Here is a 26,575-nt window from a genome sequence, read left to right as displayed (position 1 = left end):
TGGGGTGCATTCAAAAAAAGAAGTAGAAATCAACAAATAAACGAGTTAACACTACAGCTCAAAGCACTAGAAAAAGAAGAGCAGACCAATACCAAAAGTAGTAGAAGACAGGAAATAGTTAAAATCAGAGCCGAAATCAACGAAATCGAAACAAAAGAAACAATCGGAAAAATTAATAAAATAAATAGTTGGTTCTTTGAAAAAATAAATAAAATTGATAAACCCTTAGCCACACTAACAAAGAGAAAAAGGGAGAAAACTCAAATTACTAAAATTTGGAATGAACAAGGAAACATCACAACAGACACGAGTGAAATACAAAACATAATTAGAAGCTATTTCGAAAATCTATACTCCAACAAAACAGAAAACCTTGAAGACATCAACAAATTTCTAGAGACATATGAACTACCTAAACTGAACGAGGAGGACATACACAACTTAAATAAACCAATTTCAAGCAATGAAATAGAAGAGGTCATCAAAAGCCTACCAACAAAGAAAAGTCCAGGACCAGATGGGTTCTCAGCCGAGTTCTACAAAACCTTTAAAGAAGAGCTCATTCCAATACTCCTCAAACTATTCCATGAAATAGAAGAGGAGGGAACCCTCCCAAACTCGTTCTATGAAGCCAATATCACCCTGATACCTAAACCAGACAGAGACACATCAAGGAAAGAAAATTTCAGACCAATATCCTTAATGAACATCGATGCAAAAATTCTCAACAAAATTTTAGCAAATCGCATACAAATATATATTAAAAAGATAGTGCACCACGATCAAGTGGGTTTTATCCCAGGGATGCAAGGTTGGTTCAACATTCGGAAATCAATAAATGTCATTCACCATATCAACAGACTTAAAGTTAAGAATCACATGATTATTTCAATAGATGCAGAAAAAGCATTTGATAAAATACAGCATCCCTTCATGCTCAAAACACTAGAAAAAATTGGGGTAATGGGAACATTCCTAAACATTATAAAGGCCATCTACGCTAAGCCCATGGCTAATATCATTCTAAATGGTGAAAAACTGAAAGCGTTCCCCCTAAAAACTGGAACAAGGCAGGGATGCCCTCTTTCACCGCTTCTATTCAACATCGTCCTTGAGACTCTAGCCAGAGCAATCAGACAAACCAAAGAAATTAAAGGGATACGAATAGGAAAAGAAGAACTCAAACTATCCCTGTTCGCTGATGACATGATTATATATTTAGAGGAACCTGGAAATTCCACCAGAAAACTTTTAGAACTCATAAGTGAATTCAGTAAAGTAGCAGGTTACAAGATCAATGCTCATAAATCCAATGCATTTTTATACATAAGTGATGAATCTTCAGAAAGAGAAATTAGGAAAACTACTCCATTCACAATAGCATCGAAAAAATAAAATACTTGGGAATCAATCTCACAAAAGAGGTGAAAGACCTCTACAATGAGAACTACAGAACACTAAAGAAAGAAATTCAAGAAAACCTTAGAAGATGGAAAGATCTCCCATGTTCCTGGATAGGCAGAATTAATATCGTCAAAATGGCTATACTACCTAAAGTTCTATACAGATTCAATGCAATTCCAATTAAAATCCCAATGATGTACCTCGCAGAAATAGAGCAAGCAATTATGAAATTCATCTGGAAGAATAAAAAACCTAGAATAGCTAAAGCAATCCTCAGTAGCAAGAGCGAAGCAGGGGGTATTGCAATACCAGATCTTCAACTCTACTACAAAGCAATAGTAACAAAAACGGCATGGTATTGGTACCAAAATAGACAGGTAGATCAATGGTACAGAATAGAGGACATGGACACAAACCCAAATAAATACAATTTTCTCATACTAGACAAAGGTTCCAACAATATGCAATGGAGAAAAGATAGCCTCTTCAACAAATGGTGCTGGGAAAACTGGAAAACTATATGCAATAGAATGAAACTAAACCCCTATCTCTCACCCTACACAAAACTCAACTCAAAATGGATCAAGGACCTCGGAATCAGACCAGAGACCCTGCATCTTATAGAAGAAAAAGTAGGTCCAAATCTTCAACTTGTTGGCTCAGGATCAGATTTCCTTAACAGGACTCCCATAGCACAAGAAATAAAAGCAAGAATCAACAACTGGGATAGATTCAAACTAAAAAGCTTTCTGTCAGCAAAGGAAACTATCAGAAATGTGAAGAGAGAGCCTACAGAGTGGGAGAATATCTTTGCCAACCATACCTCAGATAGAGCGCTAATTTCCAGAATCTATAAAGGACTCAAAAAACTCTACACCAAGAATACAAATAATCCAATCAACAAATGGGCTAAGGAAATGAACAGACACTTCACAGAAGAAGATGTACAAGTAATCACCAGATATATGAAAAATGTTCAACATCCCTAGTAATAAGGGAAATGCAAATCAAAACTACCCTAAGATTTCATCTCACCCCAATTAGAATGGCGATTATCAAGAATACAAGCAACAATAGGTGTTGGCGAGGATGTGGTGAAAAAGGAACACTCATACATTGCTGGTGGGGTTGCAAATTAGTGCAACCACTCTGGAAAGCAGTGTGGAGATTCCTCAGAAAGCTTGGAATGGAAACACCATTTGACCCAGCTATCCCACTCCTTGGCCTATACCCAAAGGACTTAAAATCAGCATACTACAGAGATACAGCCACATCAATGTTCATTGCTGCTCAATTCACCATAGCCAGATTGTGGAACCAACCTAGATGCCCTTCAGTTGATGAATGGATAAAGAAACTGTGGCATATTTATACAATGGAATATTACTCCGCAATGAGGAATGATAAAATTATGGCATTTGTAGGCAAATGGTCGAAAATGGAGAATATCATGCTAAGTGAGATAAGCCAATCTCAAAAACTAAAGGACGAATGATCTCGCTGATAAGCGGATGAGGACATATAATGGGGGGTGGGACGGGCTAGCATTAGGTTTAGGGTTAGGTTTAGAGTTAGGCCAAGGAGAGCAGTAAGAATGAAGGAAAGAAGGACTGTGTAGAGGGAAAAGAGGGGTGGGAGGGGTGGGAGGGGTGGGAGGGGTGGGGGGGAGGGGGAAAAATATAATAAACATCTTACCCTATGTAAACGTAAAAAAAATAAATAAATTAAAAAAAAAAAAAAAGAAAATTTGGAATTAGGTTTGAATATAGTAAGTCTTGCCAGGTGCCATGGTACATGCCTGTGATCCCAGCGATTTAGGAGTTGAGGCAGGAGGATCAAAAGTTCAAGACCAACCTCAGCTATTTAGCAAGGCCCTAACCTAATTAGTGAGACCCTGTTTACAAATATAGAATTAAAAGGGACCAGGGATGTGACTCAATGGTTAATTGTCCTTGGGTTCAATCCCCACTACCAAAAAAAAAAAGGCATATTAAGTCTTTGTAAAACTCTTCCCAACAACTCAGGCAAAACTCAAGCAGCCAACATTGGCATTAAATTCATTTTTTTTCTATTCATCTTAACAGTTCCATAAACACATGATGATTCATAGCATTCGAACATATATGTGGAATAATTTTAATCACTGCCTCAGAGCACAAATATTTGCAGTATGTGTCAGATGGTGTAACCAAATAAGAAGATAAATACTTCCAATGAGTCCACAAAGTTTTCATTGAACAGTGTCTTGATAGAAACCTTTTCATATTTTGCTGAAAGTGACAAATGTAAAAGGTTCAAAAATACGTGAGACCAATGTTTTTAAAAGTTGCAAACAGACATTCATTCCTTTGTAAATTTGGAAGTCATTTTTGACAAAACCTACCTGAAGTATTAATTAGGCAGTGTGTCATGTCTTGTAAAGACTCATTTAAAGTTAAAAAATAAAAACTACTTGCATTTTTTTCAAATATTGACTTGATTTATCTTCAATATTGTTAGAAGAACTTTTATTCACTGACAGTTGCTTGGTGAGTCAACTGAAGATTTTTCTTTTCTTGTGAAATATCCCTTTTAAGCTTTCCTCATAATTTTTAAATGGAAATAATAATTTATCTCTCTACAAATCATTTTTCTTTCTTGAGCAAGAGGCAGGCCATTTTATAGTTGACCAAAGATACAAGTTCAAATCCTTTAAAAATCATTAATATGTGTTTTTGTTATACATCTAATTTCTCACTTTAATGTGACTAATTTCCTCAGTTACTCTCTGAGAGGCAATTTTTAAAAAAATATTTTGTAGTTATAGTTGTTGATAGTCCTTTATTTTATTTATTTTCTTATATGTGGTGCTGAGGATCAAATCCAGTGTCTCACAAATGCTAGGCAAGTGCTCTACCAATGAGTTACAACCCCAGCCTGAGGTAATTTTTTTATTACATTTAAATGCATTTGCAATTTTCTCTTAATACTATCTCATTTTATTATCTTAAAACTTTTCCTAAATTAACAGTTTTTAAACTTTGCTTAGTTTTAGGAAATTGCAATTACCATTCTTAGTTAAACCTGTGATATACCTTTTTTTTTCTTCATCTATTTGATTTTCTCAGTGGTATGCCTTCATTTGAAAATTAAAAATTTTTTCATTCCTATTTTTTTTCCTTTTTGCAGTATGGGGATTAAATCCAGAGGTGCTATACTGTTGAGCTATGTCCCCCATCATTTCTATTTTTTGTTTTGAGACAGAATCTCACTAAGTTTCCCAGACTAGCCTTGAACTGGGATCCTCCTGCCTCAATCTCCTGAGATGCTGGGCTTACAGGTGGGTGCCACTGTGCCCAGCTTTCATTCTTAATTTTTGAGCTAGAAGAAAATTAAGCATTTCAATTTAATTTCCAATTATGATTTACAGGTGTTACTGTACACTCATGTAGTCTGCATAAAATATTGAAGTAAAGTTATAGCAGTACATTGTTACATAGAAAAACCATATGAACTAAATCGTTTTGTTGACACTAGATTCATGCTGTTCTCTTGTGTAATGCTGGAATGTCACATTCACATAATTTGTACACTGCCATACATTTTGCACAAAGTAATAATGAAAGCACAATACAGTTCTATCATATGGTACAGCTATGTTTCATAGAGAAAGGTTTTATGCTCATTTAGTTATTAAGCAAAATTTTAAAAATGTTTAAAAATTAATGCATTTCCTCAGTTGGCACTAGTTGCATTAGGGCAACTCTATAATCCAGAGCAGCCTACTCACTTCAATGATGAAAACTGACCAGTTCATCTAGACAGATGAAGCAGCTTGACCCATTTGAGTCACATTAGTTAAGAACAGAGCCAGATCATAAATAAGTCTAATATCTTAATATGTTAAAATGCTATTTCAACAAATGTAATTTTATATCCTAGGCTGAATACCTATCATACCACCAAAATACTTTATGAAATAATCAGGTATTTAATTTTAAATAATTTGTTCCTTTAAACTAAGCAACCACTTTTTTGTAGGACTTAGGGGTTTGCTTTTCATTACATATAATAGCATCCTATTAATACAGAAAAAATATCTGAATTTGCACTTAGACTTCATTTCCCAGGTGAACACTAGCATTTGGAGTGGGTTTGTTTTGAACACTGAATATTGTTTTATCCAAACTACATGCATAAATTTATGGAAACATAAAACAAAAATGTAAACAGGAATTAAAGTAGAATATCAATGCAATTTCATTCTGCAGTGAATACATAAGGTTCATTTAAGTACCATGTGCCTTAAGCCCAGATTCACAAAGTAGTCCTTACCCTCATTTATGCTCAGAGGAGCAAAGAATTAAACCTTTTCACTAATTTAATACCTTTATGTATTTGTCATAAAACCAATGAAAAATTTGACTCCTTCCAGGGTTACTTTGGTCAAAGAAAGATGGTCCAGGATATAAAAGGTTGATTTTGCTATTTGAGGAAATGTTGGGAATTGACCCTGGGAACTTGAGAATGTGTTAGAGAAATCCTGATTGACAGCATGAATGGTCAGTTAATGAGAGTACATGTTAAATAATTACAAAGGTAACATTATAGTTAAAGTTTTCAAAAGTATTCACTTAAAAATTCCACTCCTCTCAATGAAAGTCACAGGCCATGGTTTTGTGTGTAGTTTTTAAAATCACTATTTCCTACATATTTCTCTCTTTTTTATTTTTTGAATTTTTATAGATTGGTTTCAGATATATGAGATGTTTTCTTGGATTCGGTTAGAGATGACTAATTTTTACTAATTGCTATGCTTTCAAAGTTTTGTTTGCTCAGAATAGTGGTGTTATTTTCATTATCCTATAGTAGTTATAACAAGTGCTTTTATACAGAAGTGCATATTTAAAAAGAATCTTACTGCCAGCCAGAAGTTGTTTTTGTTAAAATTGGCCTTATTCCAGAAAAAAAATTGAATGCTAATGCAGTTAATTATATGTGATTCTTCCTATCATTTGCTTATTGACTTGCTAAAACAGTGTCAATTTTTAAAAGCACCCTAAACATTTTTCTTCAAAGAACTTTGCAATTTCCTGAAAGATGTAGCCTGTTTTCATACTTTTGTTTTCTAGTGCCTCAGAATGAAAGATTCCTTCTTTGTAACTCATCTGAATTCTATTTATTTTAATTATGTTTAAAATAACCAACTTTTAGTTTTTCTGTTTATATATCCCTACAAGTTAAATTATCTTTTACCTGCTTTTCACTTATATCTCTTCTCACCCAAATTTCTCATTAATTTGGGTTGAAAAGTGTCACCTTAAAGCTTTAGGCTTAAGGCTTCATGAATTGGTGCTTTTATTCCCCTTTCCATGTATTATGCACTACTAAGAAGAATGTAACACATGTAGCAGCTCATTTCATTTCCAGAGGAGGAACTGAAGAGCTTTTAAATAAAAACCTGAAAAGAAGCTAGTGTTCATTGCCTACGTGTCTTTAAAAAAAAAAAAAAAAGACTCTTAAAAACATTCCATTGTGTATTCCAGGTCCTCTTTAAACTTATCACCAACAGTAACTGCCTGCAGAGCCTTGTGATCTTGGCAACAACCAGGCCTTTTAGTGATTTCATTACTGTGGTTTCCTCAAGCTCTTTATATACACATTGATTAATATTTTCCTTGCAGTTATCGCTGTGATGATTTTGTGGTTAATGACACCAAGCTGGGACTGGTACAGAAAGTCAGAGAACACTTACAGAACCTGGAAAAGTAAGTATTAGATCTTGGGAAAGAAAAAGGGATACAGCAGGGTTAAGGGGTCTTTTAGCATTTTGAATGGAATTTTTGTCTGTGAGTTCCATAACTTCATCATGATTTTATTGTAATTAAAATATTGACAGACTGTGCTTTGTTTGGGTTTGGTTATCTGAAACTTTGCTCATATTTCATATACTGTTTACCATAAACAGTATCTCAGGGCCCAAAACCCTGTTTTTTTTTTTTTTTTTTTTTTTTTTTTGTTTGTTTGGTTGGTTGGTTTTTTTGTTGTTATAGCCCACCAGTTTGTAATCTCAATTTATTTGCAAAGAGAGTTTGGGGAGTGCAAGGAGAGAGCAGAAAACGATATAAGATAGAGTTATCTATGGTATTAGGAAATCTGTCAAAAGTATTATGAGATCTTAGGAAGACTAGGATTTATGCTTTATTTTAAGAGAAATTAGATTTAAATATCATTGTATACTTTGCATCTGTATAGTAGCACAGGATTCTAGTTTCATCTTTTCCTTTTTTGTTAGGGGTAATTGCATTACCTATTTGAAATTACTAAGAACTGTGCATGCTTTGTGATCATAAAGAAATTGAAAGAATTTATGTGAATAGTCTTTTCTTGCTATAGCCAAATGCTTATTCAGATAAAACTTGCTGAACCCAAAATTGAAGTGATAAATAGAAACCCAAATAGCAATGCCTTTGAAGCTACAGTGAATAGAAGCATGGCCTAGAATGACTGCTGACTCAAGTGAAATCTGTATAAATCACCCCAAATCATCAGGTGCCATTTTATTTATTTTGGCAGTTGGTGTATAGAAGGCATTGTGAAAATATGCCCAAAGCAGGGGTCCCTTGGCAAACTTAAATGTAGAGTCAGTAGAATATTGCAGAATATGTACTGAAAGGGAAATAACCTAACTTCTTTCAGGACAACACTATATAGTATTTGTTGACCAAAGTCTTTTTTTATTTCCTTAAATGATTGTAAAGCTTATAAGGAAGATTCTAAAATAATTCAGTCACTTTGGGTTTGTCCTCTTTTGACTCCTTTTTGGTTTTCCCCTTTTAATTTGAACTAAGCATCATGAGCCTACGTAGGATTAGAAACACAGGTACAGATAGAAATCCAAAATATTTTAATTTTTTCTGAAATTGCTCACAAATTATGAAGTAGGGGATTGCAGAAGTAATTAGAGTCACCCTTGGTGTGATAATGTTGTTGTAAAGATCTTATATATACTCGGTATAAAAGTGGATAGCTGCCAGAATGTTTTCTCTGCTACTTACAGTTTTCTCTAAGACAAGACTGCCACCTCAGTCCAAAGTAAATCAGAATTAAGTCAAAGGGAAAATAGGGCCTTCCAGAACATGTGTATCCATACAGTTAGGAAATACTTTGTTTCCATGGATAAAAGATGTCACAACCATCTTGTACATACTTCTACTTGGCCCCACTGAGAAATATACTTTGCAATCCTTTTCCTATGTTGAGAAAAACATCACCTAAATTTATTTTTATGTTTTGCAAACATGGGCTTTAATTTATAGTGAAATCTAAAAACTGTGATTATATTTGTGTTTATCCTATACATATATCCTCTGAGGCAGCACTGTCCAGTAGAACTTCCTGCAATGATGTAAGCATTCTGTGATCTTCCTTTTCTAATATGGTAGCCACTTGCCACATGTGGATGTTGAATACTTGAAAAGCCACCTTGAAACTGAATTCTAAACTTTTGTTAACTTTAATTATGGAAAGAAAAATAATTATATATTTACATTGAATTAGCTTGGTACTTTTAGAAGGTAGAAAACAATTGGCAGACTTAAAAGTCTGTGTTTATAATTTTTACTTCCTTCAGATTAGTTCTACTGATATCCAGTAACTTTAAAATGACCTTTTGAAGAATAACTTTCTGATAAATTTTAAGCAAAACTTCTCATTCATCAATAAAAATTTTGATGAGAAATTTAAAATAAGAATTTCTAAGCTAAGTAGAATTTGTTTATAGCATAGGTAAATCAAATGAATTTATATATGCCTATAATTTATCATTCTTCACACTCAGATTATATCATAATCTATCAAGGCATATGAGTGAAACATACTTCTATTCAAATTAAAATATTATTTTAGACTAACTGTTTTCAGGGTTTTCCTTTCATTCTAAGGAATGGGTCTTCTCATTTTTGAAGCTTCACAACTGATTAGGTAGATAAGAGTGGAAGTTGGGAGGGCATGTCTCACAGACTACATCTAGTTGACCAGCTTTGCTGGGATCAGCATCCAGCCCTACCTCACTTTGGAGGAGCAGTGAGAATTTCCAGGGAAGTTGAATGCTTCAGTTAATTTCAAATATTAGTGGGCCTGACTGGTCACTTGATGGCATGGCTAAGCAGTCAGGCAGGGCACCATGCCTCTAGATGCAGAGGGCAGCTTGAGTTTATTCTTTAGTCTGCTGTGTAGCATGTATATATTAATGTATTTTTGACTGTTTGTTTGTGTTTTAATAGCTCAGCTTTCACAGCTGACAGGCATAAGAAAAGAAAACTTTTGGAAAATTCATCTCTAAACAGCAAGTTATTAAAAGTAAATGTAAGTAATTGAAACTTATTCAAATATGAGTTAGTTGAGATCTTGTCACTGTTATTATAAATCTAACATTTAATGTTGTTACTTATGGATTTTTATTAACCTGTGCCTTAGATTTGGAGTTTATAAAATATTTGCCACTTATAATTCTTGATGTGACTCCACTGAGTCCCCCATCTGTCAGTGCCTTACTGTGTTCCTCTTCTGTAGAAAACAGGTTGCTCTTATTGCCTGCTCATACATCTTATTATTCTATTTCTATGGGATCCTTGCTTCTGTATGGTAAATGTCACTAGTGCAAATTCTGTGGGTCTGAACTTTTACAAATTTTATTCCTTAGGACTTCTTTAAAATAATTTTACCATAGAAGAATATGCAGCTGGGCTCAGTGCCATACACCTGTAATCCCATTGACTGGGGAAACTGAGGCAGGAGGATCACGAGTCTGAAGCCAGCCTCCAAACTTAGTGAGACCCTGTCTCAAAATAAAGTGGGGATGTAGCTCAGTGGTAGAGTGCCCCTGGGTTCAAGCCCCAGTACAAAAAAAAAAAAAAAAAATTCTGGTAACCATCTGTTATAATGATATACAAGCCATTAATAGATTTGCAAAATGTAAAGAACAAGCTGGGTGTGGTGGCACACACCCATAATCCCAGCATCTTGGAGAATGAGGCAGGAGGATTGCAAGTTCAAAGCCAGCCTCAGCAATTTAGCAAGGCCCTAAGCAACTTAGTAAGACTGTGTCTCTAAATAAAATATTAAAAAAGGGCTGGGGATGTGGCTCAGTGGTTAAGCGCCCCTGGATTTAGTCCCTGGTAACCCCCCCCCAAAAAAATTAAAGATCACTAAATGGTTTTTATTTTTAACTTTTTAGCTGTTGATACACCTTTACTTTATCATTTATTTATATGTGGTGCTGAGAATCGAACCCAGTGTCTCACACATGCTAGGCAAGCACTGAGCCACAACCTCAGCCCCACTAAATGTTTTTTAAATGAACCAGTATTTTTGCCCTACATCTACCCTTTGATGTCATGCTAGTAGTGTTTGGACACACACAGCCTTGATTTTTTGGAACAAACAGCTAGAGTGCTCTCATAGCCATTTGCATTAGTGGGCAGAAATGCTTTGAATTGAATTGGTAGATCTACCTCCTAAGTATAGTATTCAAACATTGTGGTGCATTTGTAGAACTAATGAGAAAAGCAAGGCTCAGTCTTTTTAAGAGAAGTTGTTTTTTTTAAGGTTCATTGCTAAGAAAACACGTATTAGTCATTTATGCATGGCTTCAAGTTACAAGTTTAGGGACAGAAATACTTGGAGCTTATATAATTTTTTCAGTTTCTATTAGTTTTAATAGACTCTTATGTAAGTATTAGGTCTTAAACTTTATTTTCCTATTTATTTTTGCATTGTGTACTCCATGGTACATATTAATGCTTATTTTCTCATAATCTTCCAATAAAATACTCTCATTTAGAACAACTCCAGGATCAGAACAGCCTTCAAAAATATCCATACATGTAGAGACTAAAACAAGAAGAGTATGTTTGACATATTCTTTGGACAGAAAAGGACTACTTCCAGACTAGCCTGGTACTAGAGTTTCACAGAGAGGCTTTTGCTTAACTTTGATATTTGAAACAGTCTGCCTTCCCTCAGCTTTACTAATGGCCTCTTATTCTATTTTATAGGGAAGCACCACTACCATTTGTGCGACAGGCCTTCGGAATTTGGGCAACACATGTTTCATGAATGCTATCCTTCAGTCACTCAGGTAACATTATAGTCAGGGCTTAGGTATCTTGCATGAAAGATTTAAGAGCAAAGGATGTGCTTCTAACTCTAGTTAAATGGCTTGGGGAAAATTACTCAACTGCCTTTGCCTTAATTTTCTCATCAGTAAAATTGGGGATAATTGTTCCTATCTCATTAGGGTAGTGAGAAGATTAAATAATTGTCGAAAGTCTTACAGCAGCACTTGATAGTTAAATAGCTGTTAACTGTTATTTATTTCTCATTTTTTCCTGAATAGGCTACAGAAGAGATTAGCAAACTTTTTCTGTGAATGGCAGATGATAAATATTTTAGTCCTTAGGCCATGTGCATGCCTCTCTCATTTTTTTCTCCCCTTCTACCAGACTTTTCTCTTTTCTTTTTTAACCTTTCAGAAATGTAAAACTCACTGTAAAATGTGAAAACTCTACATTTGACCTGTGGACCAGTTTGCAGACCCCAGGGGAACCTTGTTCAGAGAGCTTATTTCAGTCATTAGTTATGTCTCCAGCATGGACATAAGATCACAAGTTTAGAAGATCTTCAAAATATAAGAGAAGTAATAAAAATGAAATAGCCAACAAGGCTGAATTAGCAGAATATTTTGAAAATTGTGTAGTGTTAGATGCAGCACATGCCACAGTAAATTATCTTCCCAAATCAAATTGCTAATAAGGAGAACCATATTTAATCTTTCCTTAAAGGTACTGCCTCTCTTCTTATTTATTCTTGCTCAAAGAACAAATTATAGTTACTACTGAGTTCTCCTTATGATTCTGTATAATGCTATCTAGATAATATTGTTGGTTTCATGGTTTATTTTTATTTAAGGAAATTACTGAATACCTAGAAACAAGCATCCTGAAGAGAGTAAAGGTGACACTCAATAGATGGAAGGAAATTGGGGATATTTTTGGAGAGTGATTTCAAGTTCTTTGTTCATTTCTACAAAGTTGTCCCTACTGTTTAGTGCATGAAGAACTATAATGGAGAAATTCAATACAAGAGATCATATTGAATACAACTTAAAATGAGACAGTTAATTGAAAGATTACACTTTCAAAATCCATAGTTAGACTTCATAGAACTTCCTTTACAGTCTTATTAAATTTTGATCTTTTTTTTTTAATAATCATTTTCTTCCCTTCCTTTTAAAATAGTAACATTGAGCAGTTTTGCTGTTATTTCAAAGAACTGCCCGCTGTGGAGTTAAGAAATGGGAAAACAGCAGGAAGGAGAACATACCACACCAGGAGCCAAGGGGATAACAATGTGTGAGTTATCAAAATATGTCTTTTCTGGCACTGAGCAGCAAAACAAATGACTCTCACTGGTGATTTTTATTGTATTATTTGAGTTCATAGACACATTAAAAAAACTATAGTGAAAATTATATTTTAAGTATCTATCTGACACCTTAATTATTATTGGATTCTTTTATTTCTGTCTACTATAATAGGAAGGATAAATTTAGCATTCTACTTACTGCATCTTTTTGCCAATGTGGGCATTCTAGAATTGTCATCTATATCTGCAATAGAGTTCTAGATGTAGACTAACATGAATATCATTAGTTTATGTGAATTGATTTGTCTGATAGTGTTGGGTAAACCTCTCTTGGCTAATAAAATTAATTTGTAACCAGCAGACTAATTGTAGGGCAATACAATCAGTTCCTAATTGATATGAAGAGGGGGGGAAAACAGGTAACTATTAAGGACCAAACTTAAATTCATTATAGCCTTTCCCTATTTAGGGTTTGGAAGATCTGCCATATTGTCATGATTTTTCATGTCTTTATTGAAATAGAGCAGTGACTTGTAATCTATATGTATTTAATGTTTTCCCTGTCTGTCCATCCCCAATTCCACATTCCCCCTGATTCTCGCTCATTTTGAAACACCATTTTATAATCTCGATACTGCCCTTCCTCAGTGGCTGAGGGAGAGTAGGATAGAACATGTTAGAAAAATGGGCAATATAGGTAGATCCCCAAGATGGAGAAACTTTAAAGCCATGCATTGGAGCAGGGATGGAATGATATCACTGAGTGGTGTTTGAAGGGAGTTTTATTTGATAGCAGCATGTAAAATGAGGTGGAAAGTGCTTGCATTCCAGAAGACTTCAGTTGGGTAAGAGGGGATAGCAGTGAAATGAAGAGGAAAAACTGCATGGGCACAACAAGGGTAAAATTTAAGTAGTGCTTTATGCATTACTATCATTTCAGGGGTTAGTTATAGACTGCAATAATTGCCCCTGGCTGATTTAGGCAGAATAGATGTTTATTGAATGGTGAGCTCACCATTATTGGGTGGGTAGAAAATCAGATCTGGAGTCTAGGCAGCCAGGATCATAGCCACAGTCACCCATAGAACTGTCCTGTCAGGACACTGCTGCCTTCCTGCACAGCATGGTTCCTACTGCCAGCACTACTAGAGAAGGGTGTTGGTGAAAGCTGCCCTTAACTGCTGCCCCTAGACTCTGGATGATGATCTTTGCTGCTACCACCACCAGAGAGGATTTGGGGCTGATTTGCTTCTTTTTGTCACTCACTCTGCTTCAGATGTTCAGAACCCAGGCCGTGTATGTGTTCTCTGACTGTGAGGGAGGCTGAGAAACAAGCATCTGGACTTTTCAGGCTCTGGTAGAAGGCAGGCTCTGACTCTCACCAAGATATTTACAATGGCGTATTTCCCAAATGTAGGAAGAGGTTCAGGTCCTAGAAAGTCAAATACACAATGTCTGTCTTGGGGACCTAGATTACAGGAGTTGAGAAGGAAAGTATTGAGGTTCTCTGAGATATGCATTAATTAATTATCTAAGGGTGTGACTGTTATACTGACAGATATAGAAGTTGAAGTATGTAGTTATAGCTACATGCATAGAAAATCAGAATAAACAGTAACTTAAACATCCATGGTTAATTTTCTTATGTAAGAGTTAGAGGTTGGGCTGGGGATGTAGTTCAGTTGGTAGAGTGCTTGCCTTGCATGCACAAGGCCCTGGATACAATCCTCAGCACCACCAAAAAAAAAAAAAAAAAAAAAAAGTCAGAGGTTATTTTTTCAGGGCTGTTTCACAAAGTCATCAGGTTCCATCTGGCTTTCTGTTCAAGCAACCATTAAGGTGAGGCTCTTATCCACGTAGTCTTAGATGGTGGTGGAGCTCCATCATTACATCTTCATTCCAGAGTAGGAGAAGAGGAAAGGAATTCATAAGAACTACTCTTTATCTTTAAGGAAATCTTCCTGAAATTGTGCACTCACGGTTATTTATTCTGGCAATTCATATGCTCAGCAAAAATGGTAGTCTTATTCTCATGAGAGAAGAACAGAATGGATACTGGGCAACAGTAGGGAGTACAGAAAATAGTAGGTACTTGAGTAGTTGAGGTCACCTTGAGTTTGAAGTAATGAGGACCTCCAATAGAAAATTCATTTTGGAAATCAAGGAAACCTGAATAAAAATGGCCATGGAAGAATTTGACTTTTAAATTTGAATTTGAGAGTCAGTGTTGAGCATTAAAACTTTGTGGCCACATGAACTCTGAGGCAAAGAAGAGCAAATGTTCACAGACTAATTTCTAGAAGAACTCCTGGTGAGGGGCAAGAAGGAAAAATGTGGGGCAGTGGCACATGATTGTAATCCCAGTGATTGGGAGGAGAATCAGGCCAGTCTCAGCAACTTAGTGAGGCCTTGTCTCAAAATGAAAAACAAAAAGGGTTGAGGATGTTGCTCAGTGGTACTAAAGAAAGACAGAGGGAAGGAGGGAGGAGAAAAAAAAGGAAAATAAATGCAGGAATGCTGGAGATGGAGAAAGAGAACCTATTGCTTGTTTTTAAAATGGACATTCTTATGGATTTAGCTTGTAAATTATCCACTGCTGTATTATTTCTGTTCATTTAAAAAATTCATAGTTTATAAATATGGGAGTACTGTAGTATTCTCAGAGTTAACCATGTGTTTGAAAACTAGTTTTGTCAATAATTAACTGCTATGTATATGAGTTTTTGAGATGCTCTTACTTAGCAGTCAAATGTAGTTCAGAAAAGACTAGGCCCTTTTAAAATTTCATTTTTCACTTATGCATTTTAGACAATTAAACATTATGCATTGAAATAGCAGCTCCTTATTAGTAGTGCTAAGGGTGTTGTTCCTTCCTCTTTTCCAGGTCTTTGGTAGAAGAGTTTAGAAAAACACTCTGTGCTTTATGGCAAGGCAGCCAGACCGCATTTAGCCCAGAATCCTTGTTTTATGTTGTTTGGAAGATAATGCCAAATTTTAGGTAAGTATTAAAGAAGGATATTTTAGAATAATATTAGTATTTATACTGGTTCTAAAACAATTTTTGTTAAAGTAGTGGTATTTTAACTATTCTAGATAATACTTTTTTTAAAAAAGAAGAGCAGAAGTTGAATACATTTGACTAAACAAATGTATTTATTTAAATTATAAATAACAGACATTAGAAAGATCTTTAACAAAGGGTAGTGTATTTTGTTAAAAAATAAAACCCTTATAGATAACGTGTGCTAGGAAAACATACTGGACCAAAAAAATTCCTTGGTTCTTTAAAAATCTTAGAGTAACTTCCATCATAATACTATCTTGTTATACCAACTAAAAATATCCAAATGAAAAATAGAAAGTGTTAAATCTACTTTTCTGATCTGGGTTCTTATGCTCTGAAGAGACTAGTTATGTCAGTTTGGAGTTATGCTGCAAAGGGTAACTGTGCCCATCCTGGCATAGTGGTAGAGTGACTATGTTATAGGGGCTTTCTTTCTGACATGTGCTGTCAGAGACATCCCATCTCTTCTGGGTTAGGATTCAGGTAATAGCAGATGTGGTGCACTGCAGGTGTTGGACAACAGCCTTTGCTACCTCTGAATGATTTTATCCTTCTGAAGAGAGTTATGGTTCTTACTAGTCATGATTTTGGTACCTAGTATATATCCTCCTCCTATGCTTAAAAATATATTACACACTGTAGTAAAACTTAGAAATATGTCTTGCTCTGTTGCCTAATAGATTATTGTTAATATAGAGAAATGTTTAAAAGTTAACAGCTTCAAAGGATTGAAATTTGTTGTCTTGCTTAAAAGTTTAGTCTTGAGGATCTGACCTGAATAACTACTGTTAATCCTGGTCTTGATTTGAAAGGAACTTATGTATCATGCCATTTCAATTTCCTCAGGAGAGACTAATTTTATAAGAATTTTAGAATTTCCTCTTAACTAGGAAACTAGGAAAGGTGGCAGTGATTGTTAAGATAGTACTGGTTAGGTTATTTCTAACACAATTACCTAGTTGGATTCTTAATAGGGATTTAATCTTTGTATTCTATTATTAATTTTCACTATTATTAATTTTCACTAGCTTACTGTTTGGCAAACAGAAAATATTATATCTGATCCTCATAACAGAATTTATTTCGATTCATTGTACACAAGTGGAGTACAACTTTTCATTTCCCTGGTTGTACATGATGTAGAGTCATACTATTTGTGCGATCATACATGTACCTAGGGTAATGATGTCAGTCTCATTCCATGATCTTTCCCACTCCCTTACCCCTTCCTCTGCCCTCCCCTTTGTTCAATCCAAAGTTCTTCCATTCTTCCCTTGCTCCCCACCCCCAATTATGGATCATCATCCACATTATCAGAGAAAAGGTTTGGCTTTTGGTTCTTTAGGATTGACTTATTTTGCTTAGCATGATATTCTCTAACTCCATCCATTTACCTGCAAATGCTATAATTTTATTCTCCTTTAAGGCTGAGTAATATTCCATTGTGTTTATATACCACATTTTCTTTATCCATTCATCTGTTGAAGGACATCTAGATTGGTTCCATTGCTTAAGTATTATGAATTGAGCTGCTATAAACATTGATGTGGCTGTGTCACTGTAGTATGCTGATTTTAAGTCCTTTGGGTATAGACCAAGGAGTGGAATAGCTAGGTCAAATGGTGGCTCCATTCCAGGTTTTGTAAGGAATCTCCATACTGCTTTCCAGAGTGGTTGCACCAATTTGCATTCCCACCAGCAACATATGAGCGTACCTTTCCCCCCACATCCTCACCAACACTTATTGTCATTTGTATTCTCGATAATTGCCATTCTGACTGGAATGAGATAATACCTTAGAGTAGTTTTGATTTGCATTTCCCAAATACTAGAGATGTTGAACATTTATTTCATATATTTGTTGATCGATTGTATATCTTCTGTGAAGTGTCTGCTCAGTTCCTTAGTCAATTTATTGATTAGGTTATTTGTTTTTTTGGTGTTAAATTTTTTGAGTTCTTTATATATCCTGGAGATTAGTGCTCTATCTGATGTGCATGCGGTAAAGATTTCTCCCACTTTGTAGGCTCTCTCTCCTTTCTAGTTTCTATAGCCCAGTTGTGAACATGTTTTAGTTTTTAGCTGCTTAATTTTCACTTTCTAATATTCCTGTTGGTAGGTGTTTTAGTCAGCTTTGTGTTGCTGTGACCAAAGACCTGACAAGAATAATTAAAAGAGGAAAAAGTTTATTTGAGGGCTGATGGTTTCAGAGGTCTCGGTCCATAGGTAGCTGGACATTCCTTGGGACTTGAGGTGAGGCAGAACATGATGGCAGAAGAGTGTGGTGGAGGAAAGCAGTTCAATACATGATGTTCAAGAAGCAGAGAGTAACTAAGCTCAGCTCACAGCGTATGTACCTAAATGCACGCCTCCCCCAGTGACTCACCTCCTTCACATGTACTCTACCTGTCTATAGTCACCACTCAGTTAATCCCTATGAGGGGATTAATTCACTGATTGGGTTAAAGCTCTTATAACCCAATCATTTCACCTCTAAACTTTCTTACATTATCTCACACATGAGCTTTTGGGGGATGCCACATATCTGAACTCTAATAGTAAGGAAAGAATTTTTAGAACAGATAACCAGATTGAGGAATTCAGCATGGAGTCTCTGAGGTGATTTGTGTGTTGTGTTGTGTTTTGTTTTGTTTTGTTGGGACTGGGGCTTGAACCCAGGGACGTTCTGCTGTGGGGCTACACCCTGACCCCTTATTTTTATTTTATTTTGAGACAGTCTCACTAAGTTGCTCAGGCTGCCTTTGAACTCGGGATCCTCCTGCCTCAGCTTCCTGGAGTCACTAGGAGTACAGGCGTGTGCTATTATGCCTGGCTTTCTGATATACATGAACTCTTAAATTTCCTTAATAATTGCTGAGAATAAGGTGCTTTTATTTTCTTAGCTGGGCTTTCTTTCAGTTCTGTAGTAATTAAGATTATTTTCCTTTTTCATGTAATGAAAGAATAATTTTTCTCTGTTAGGTCTAGATATTGTGGATAAAACTTTTGTGTATGGTCACTGCACAATGCCCAGGTGTGAGGCAAGGAGGTGGGCTTTTCTTCTCATAGCTTTTATTCCCATTAGGTATGTTTTAATATTCTTAATACATGCCTGTGTGGAAGCACAGTGAATCTTGAATTATTTTTATTACATTTATTTACAATCCCAAACCAATTGTTTTTAAGTTTAGAAAGCCCATTATTCTTGATTATCATATAACATCATCTAGGGAACTTGATCCCCTGAAATGAAATATGATGACTCTGAAATATAAACATGCATGTAGGAGGAACAACTTTCATTTAATACAGGATAAAAATACTCTTAAATGTAATCAGCAGCTTTGGATAAAGAAATCAACACTAATTTTTCTTTTTTCCCCCCACTCAAACCAAAAAACCAACAGGAAAAAAATTTCCTGACCTTTTCCACCATACATATCCACTTAGCACACTGATGACTTCCTAGTATACCCAGCTTTTCCTGTCCTTGTCTTTTTCATAAGTTATAAAGTTTACTTCTTTAAAGAGATAAGGCACACACGGTTAAAAATACACAAAGTTAAAGAATATGCAGTGAATGTTTTCTCTTTTACTCTGTTCCCATTCATTGTTTTCTGGAAGCAGTCATAGTTACTAGATTTTTGTACATCCTTTCATTGTTAATCTGTATACATATATAAATAAATGTGTGCGTGTGTGTGTGTGTGTGTGTGTGTGTGATTTTAAACACAACTGGCATTGTGTTATTGGTTTTTGTTCTACTTTGACATGATTCATATTAGTAAATAGCTTCTTTGGTCTACTTTACACTGTGTCATAATTTATGTATTACTCCCCTACCAATGGTTGTATAGATTTTTTCCCTAATTTCTTGCCATTCTAATCAGTGCTGCAATGAAATATTGTATACATACACTTTCAGGAATTGCTGGGTCAAAGGGTATATGTGCTTTTGTAATTTTGACAGTCTTTTATGCTATCCTTTGTTATTTCTTGCTTTCCTTACCATGATTTTTTCTTGTTGCTTTGATATCTTTGTATGTCATGTGCTTCTGCCTCCAGTATTTGCCTTGTTTTCCCTATCTCTTTCTTTAGGATCCAGCTTAATGTTAACACTTCAAGTCTCTTGATAATTCAAATCAGGTCATGATAGTATTTGCTTGCTTTTCATGTCACTCTTATGCTATTTCTACTTTAATGTATAGCCTAATTTATTTGCCTTATCTTCTTAACACAGAACTTTTAGTTTTTTTTTTTTTAATCAGTTCTGTTACAACTAATGTTTAAAAAGTAATGGGAGAATAAGTAACCGAGACATTATTCTTATTTACTACTGTTTCTTGGTTTTCATAGATAGTATTAAATCTCTTTATATAAAAAAATAGATCTTTGCATGTGATATTTTAATAATCTTGAGATATTTATAAATAGAAGGACTTTAAAAATATGATGTTACATTTAAGCAATATTAGTTTTTCTAGCTAAGAAATCTGTTATTTAGTGTAAACACATTCAGTTTTTGTCATTTTTATTTTCTGGTGTTTTTGTCTTCAGGCAACTCAACCATGATTGATATCAAATACTGGATAAGACTAAATCAACATGTTTTGGTTTTACAGATATTTTTCCTAAAATAATAACTTAGAATATTTATATTGATATTGAAGGCATTTTAAATGTGAAAGGAACCTAAAATGCTAATGTGTCCTAATAATTTAGAGGAAGTTCTAGAATGATAACATTTGATTCTGTAGAGCCATAGCCTACTCCTTACTTGTCTTTGCCATTTTACAAATTATATATTGACACTGCCAAAACCCCAAATAGTAATATATAGGAATATCAGTTTTGCATGTTGTATCACACAAATAGTTGCATGTCTGTATCCTGTGATATTTTTGTTTATTTGAATGCTTGCTTTTTATACTTAAGCAGTACAAAGTAACCTTTATTATTATTATTATTATTATTATTTGGTACCAGGGATGGAACCCAGGGGCACTTTACCCACTGAGCCACATCCCCAACCCCATTTTTTATTTTGAGACAGTCTTGCTAAGTCCTTAGGGCCTGCCTAAGTTGCTGCAGCTGGTTTTGAACTCGTAATCCTCCGGAGTCACTGGGATTACATGAGTATACCGTGGCACCTGGCTCTTTGATTATTCTTTATCAGAACATTTCTTTGTCCTTAAGATTTGTGTAAATTTGGTTTGTCTTCATTGTGCCAGAAATTTGTGTGAAGAGACAGTTGCCCCATGTTCCTATTTATACCTTATGCTTTAGCCGTGTTCCTCTTTCTTAGCCCCCCATTCAGAAAGGATGCTTCAAGACCTTTTTGGCTTTCTTTATTTGTAGTGTGCTCTCCAATAATGATTGTTCAGGACAACTTTAATACAGATTTTATGTAGACATTAGGAGAAGAGGGGGATAATTTTATCTGAGTCTGTGAACAAGTGAAGATGAAGAACTGTGTTAAAATTGGGGCCATTGTTATTTCCCTCTGTCCTCTTTTCTCAATTGTTGTCACAAGGACACCAGTTGGCTCTTGATAAATTCATTTCCTCATTAGTTTACAAGCAATTGTTTGAGTGACATGGTTAAAATATGAACACAGAACAAACAACGCAACTGGATGTAAAAAATGTTTCCTTTAGCATGATTACAGAACAAGAGAGACCTATGTTGACTACAGAGAAAGTTTCAGAAGCCTGGATGGTATAATTGGGAAATAATTGACAGTATCACTTACGTTTGTTGAATTTAACACACTAAATAATATTTATTAAGGCTTTCAGATAAATCAAGGAAATGCTATGTTTAAATGTTTATAAATGGAATTACAGGAAACACATTCTATTTTATGTAGTGAAGTATAGCCAAATAGAACCAAAAATTTAGTCAATTAAGGTCTTCAGGGAAAAGGGGGGTTTATAATGTGTTTTTAGTCAGAATCAGAAAAATTTCCAGTCTAAACACACACACACACACACACACACACACACACACTATTTTCTGCTACATTTCACAACTTGAAACAGAAACTCAAAACCTACCTCTATAGAACAGATGATATTCCACAATTTTAAGTAGAGTTAAAGAAAACATGTCTGTAATGGTAGGAAACATTAGAAGATAATATATTTTAAGAAAAGAGAAAGGGGCTGGGGTTGTGACTCAGTGGTAAAGCACTCACATAGCATGTGTGAGGCACTGGGTTTGATCCTTAGCACCACATAAAAATAAATAAATAAAAATAAAGGGGGGCGATCCAAGATGGCAGCCTAGAGGGAGACTGCACCCCTAGTCGCTCCAGAACCCAGGAGTTAAGAAGGGGAGGCATTGAGAGACTCGGACTGAAATAGAGCCACAGGTGAGTCTGCCCACTGGGTAAAGCTCGGCCCTGGTGGCAGGTCCAGATAGAGGTGGCTTATCAGAGCCGGGCAGGGCAGCTAGAGTCATCCACAGGCAGCCCTGCGCACTCCGGCGGTGGGCCACGCCCACACAGCCAGCTTCTCCAGGTTCTCACAACGGAACTGGCCCGCTAGTGAGAGTCTTTCTGACCAGAACAAGCTCCGAGTCCCGGAGCCAGTGCAGCGCAATGTACTCCGGCACACAAGCAGCTTCAGGGACCAGGATAGGGCAGCCAGAGACCTCCCCAAGTAGCCTGGACCCCTGCGGTGGGAGGTGCCTTCCAAGGCTAGCTTCTCAGACCAGACGGCCCAGTGAGAGGTTTTCTACATTGAACCAGCCACAAGTCCCCGAACCAACGGAGAGCTTCGATCTGCAAGCAGCCTCTGGGATCAGGGCAGGGCAGCCAGAGACCTCTTCAGGCGGCTCTGCCCACTCCGGCTGCAGGCTCTCTTCACGGGACGATCCAAGATGGCGGCCTAGAGGGAGACTGCACCCCCAGTCGCTCCAGAACCCAGGAGTTAAGAAGGGGAGGCATTGAGAGACTCGGACTGAAATAGAGCCACAGGTGAGTCTGCCCACTGGGTAAAGCTCAGCCCGGGTGGCAGGCCCAGATAGAGGTGGCTTATCGGAGCCGGGCAGGGCAGCTAGAGTCTTCCCAAGGTAGCCTTCCACACTCCGGCAGTGGGCTCCTCCCACACGGCCAGCTGCACGGTGCAGGCCCACAGTGAGAGCATTTCCGCATAGAACCAGTTCCAAACCGTGGAACCAGTAGGGGGCTAGGGGCAGTTTTCTTCGGATGCGCTGCTTTATCAGATTCCTCCAAGACATCAGGCTACTGAAGGCTGGGAGGTGATACACTGGAAATCTACCGGGACACTATAAGTCAATAGCGGAAAACTGCAATATCTCAGGGTCCCACTGACAGCTGACCAATATGAGAAAACAAGGGAAGAAAATGCCCCAAACAAACCTAGATACTACATCAATAAAACCCAATGACAGCACAGCAGAAGAAATGTCAGAAAGGGAGTTCAGAATGTACGTAATTAAAACGATCAGGGAAGCTAATGAGGAGATGAAAGAGCAAATGCAGGCATTGAAGGAGGAGATGAAAGAGCAAATGCAGGCATTAAATGATCGCACCAATCAACAGTTAAAAGACCAAATACGGGAAGCAAGAGATCATTTCAATAAAGAGTTAGAGATACTGAAAAAAAAACAAACTGAAATACTTGAAATGAAGGAAACAATAAACCAAGTTAAAAACTCCATAGAAAGCATAACCAATAGGATAGAACACCTGGAAGACAGAACCTCAGACATTGAAGACAAAGTATTTAATCTTGAAAGCAAAGTTGGCCAAACAGAAAAGATGGTAAGAAATCATGAACAGAATCTACAAGAATTATGGGATATCATGAAAAGGCCAAATTTAAGAATTATTGGGATTGAGGAAGGCTTAGAGAAACAAACCAAAGGAATGAACAATCTATTCAATGAAATAATAACAGAAAATTTCCCAAATCTGAAGAATGATATGGAAAACCAAGTACAAGAGGCTTATAGAACTCCAAACATACAAAATTACAACAGACCCACACCAAGGCACATTATTATGAAAATACCTAACATACAAAATAAAGACAGAATTTTAAAGGCCGCGAGAGAAAAGAATCAAATTACATTCAGAGGGAAACCAATAAGAATATCAGCAGATTTTTCAATCCAGACCTAAAAGCTAGAAGGGCCTGGAACAACATATACCAAGCCCTGAAAGAAAACGGATGCCAACCAAGAATCTTATACCCAGCAAAACTTACCTTCAAATTTGACGATGAAATAAGATCCTTCCATGATAAACAAAAGCTAAAGGAATTTACAAAAAGAAAGCCAGCATTACAGAACATTCTCAGCAAAATATTCCATGAGGAAGAGATGAAAAACAACGATGCAAATCAGCAACAGGAGGCGCTAGCCTAAAGGAATAGCCAAATAAAGGAGAAACCAAATCATGTCAAAAACAAATATGAGTCAATTGACTGGGAATACAAATCATATCACAATAATAACCCTGAATGTCAATGGCCTGAATTCATCAATCAAAAGACACAGACTGGCAGATTGGATTAAAAAGAAAAATCCAACAATATGCTGCCTGCAAGAGACTCATCTCATAGAAAGAGACACCCATAGACTAAAGGTGAAAGGATGGGGACAAACATACCATGCACACGGACACAGCAAAAAAGCTGGAGTATCCATCCTCATCTCAGATAATGTGGACTTCAAACCAAAACTAGTCAGAAGGGATAAAGAAGGACATTACATGCTGCTTAAGGGAAGCATAAATCAGCAAGACATAACAATCATAAATATCTATGCCCCGAACATTGGCTCATCCACGTACGTCAAACAAATCCTTCTCAATTCCAGAAATCAAATAGACCACAACACAATAATACTAGGCGATTTTAACACACCTCTCTCACCACTGGATAGATCGTCCAAACAAAAATTGAATAAAGAAACTATAGATCTCAACAACACAATCAGCAATTTAGACTTAACGGACATATATAGAATATACCATCCAACAAAGAACGAATACACTTTCTTCTCAGCAGCACATGGATCCTTCTCTAAAATAGACCATATTTTATGCCACAAAGCTACTGTTAGTAAATACAAGAAGATAGAGATACTACCTTGTACTCTATCAGATCATAATGGATTGAAATTAGAAATAAATGACAGAATAAAAAACAGAAACTTCTCCAATACCTGGAGACTAAATAATACACTATTATATGATGAATGGATAACAGAAGACATCAGGAGGGAAATAAAAAAATTCTTAGAAGTAAATGAGAACAAAGACACATCATATCAAAATCTCTGGGACACTATGAAAGCAGTACTTAGAGGAAGATTTATTTCATGGGGTGCATTCAAAAAAAGAAGTAGAAATCAACAAATAAACGAGTTAACACTACAGCTCAAAGCACTAGAAAAAGAAGAGCAGACCAATACCAAAAGTAGTAGAAGACAGGAAATAGTTAAAATCAGAGCCGAAATCAACGAAATCGAAACAAAAGAAACAATCGGAAAAATTAATAAAATAAATAGTTGGTTCTTTGAAAAAATAAATAAAATTGATAAACCCTTAGCCACACTAACAAAGAGAAAGAGGGAGAAAACTCAAATTACTAAAATTCGGAATGAACAAGGAAACATCACAACAGACACGAGTGAAATACAAAACATAATTAGAAGCTATTTCGAAAATCTATACTCCAACAAAACAGAAAACCTTGAAGACATCAACAAATTTCTAGAGACATATGAACTACCTAAACTGAACGAGGAGGACATACACAACTTAAATAAACCAATTTCAAGCAATGAAATAGAAGAGGTCATCAAAAGCCTACCAACAAAGAAAAGTCCAGGACCAGATGGGTTCTCAGCCGAGTTCTACAAAACCTTTAAAGAAGAGCTCATTCCAATACTCCTCAAACTATTCCATGAAATAGAAGAGGAGGGAACCCTCCCAAACTCGTTCTATGAAGCCAATATCACCCTGATACCTAAACCAGACAGAGACACATCGAGGAAAGAAAATTTCAGACCAATATCCTTAATGAACATCGATGCAAAAATTCTCAACAAAATTTTAGCAAATCGCATACAAATATATATTAAAAAGATAGTGCACCACGATCAAGTGGGTTTTATCCCAGGGATGCAAGGTTGGTTCAACATTCGGAAATCAATAAATGTCATTCACCATATCAACAGACTTAAAGTTAAGAATCACATGATTATTTCAATAGATGCAGAAAAAGCATTTGATAAAATACAGCATCCCTTCATGCTCAAAACACTAGAAAAAATTGGGGTAATGGGAACATTCCTAAACATTATAAAGGCCATCTACGCCAAGCCCATGGCTAATATCATTCTAAATGGTGAAAAACTGAAAGCGTCCCTAAAAACTGGAACAAGGCAGGGATGCCCTCTTTCACCGCTTCTATTCAACATCGTCCTTGAGACTCTAGCCAGAGCAATCAGACAAACCAAAGAAATTAAAGGGATACAAATAGGAAAAGAAGAACTCAAACTATCCCTGTTCGCTGATGACATGATTATATATTTAGAGGAACCTGGAAATTCCACCAGAAAACTTTTAGAACTCATAAGTGAATTCAGTAAAGTAGCAGGTTACAAGATCAATGCTCATAAATCCAATGCATTTTTATACATAAGTGATGAATCTTCAGAAAGAGA

General features: G+C 36.0%; 1 protein-coding gene across 5 annotated transcripts in view; it reads left to right on the top strand.

The window, feature by feature from the left end:
• The window catches only part of Usp3 (ubiquitin specific peptidase 3), a 109,293-nt gene that overhangs the window by 51,010 nt on the left and 31,708 nt on the right, over positions 1 to 26,575 (top strand). For all 5 annotated transcript variants that reach the window (XM_047537998.1, XM_047537990.1, XM_047537981.1 and 2 more), the window contains 5 exons: positions 7,068 to 7,151; positions 9,669 to 9,750; positions 11,442 to 11,524; positions 12,684 to 12,797; positions 15,695 to 15,808. In XM_047537998.1, the coding sequence (XP_047393954.1) occupies positions 7,068 to 7,151; positions 9,669 to 9,750; positions 11,442 to 11,524; positions 12,684 to 12,797; positions 15,695 to 15,808 (477 nt within the window). The remainder of the gene's footprint in view (positions 1 to 7,067; positions 7,152 to 9,668; positions 9,751 to 11,441; positions 11,525 to 12,683; positions 12,798 to 15,694; positions 15,809 to 26,575) is intronic.

The sequence above is a fragment of the Sciurus carolinensis genome, chromosome 2 (genome assembly GCF_902686445.1).
Source record: "Sciurus carolinensis chromosome 2, mSciCar1.2, whole genome shotgun sequence".
In the NCBI taxonomy this organism is placed as follows: Eukaryota; Metazoa; Chordata; class Mammalia; order Rodentia; family Sciuridae; genus Sciurus; species Sciurus carolinensis.
This window is presented reverse-complemented; position numbering and strand designations above follow the sequence as displayed.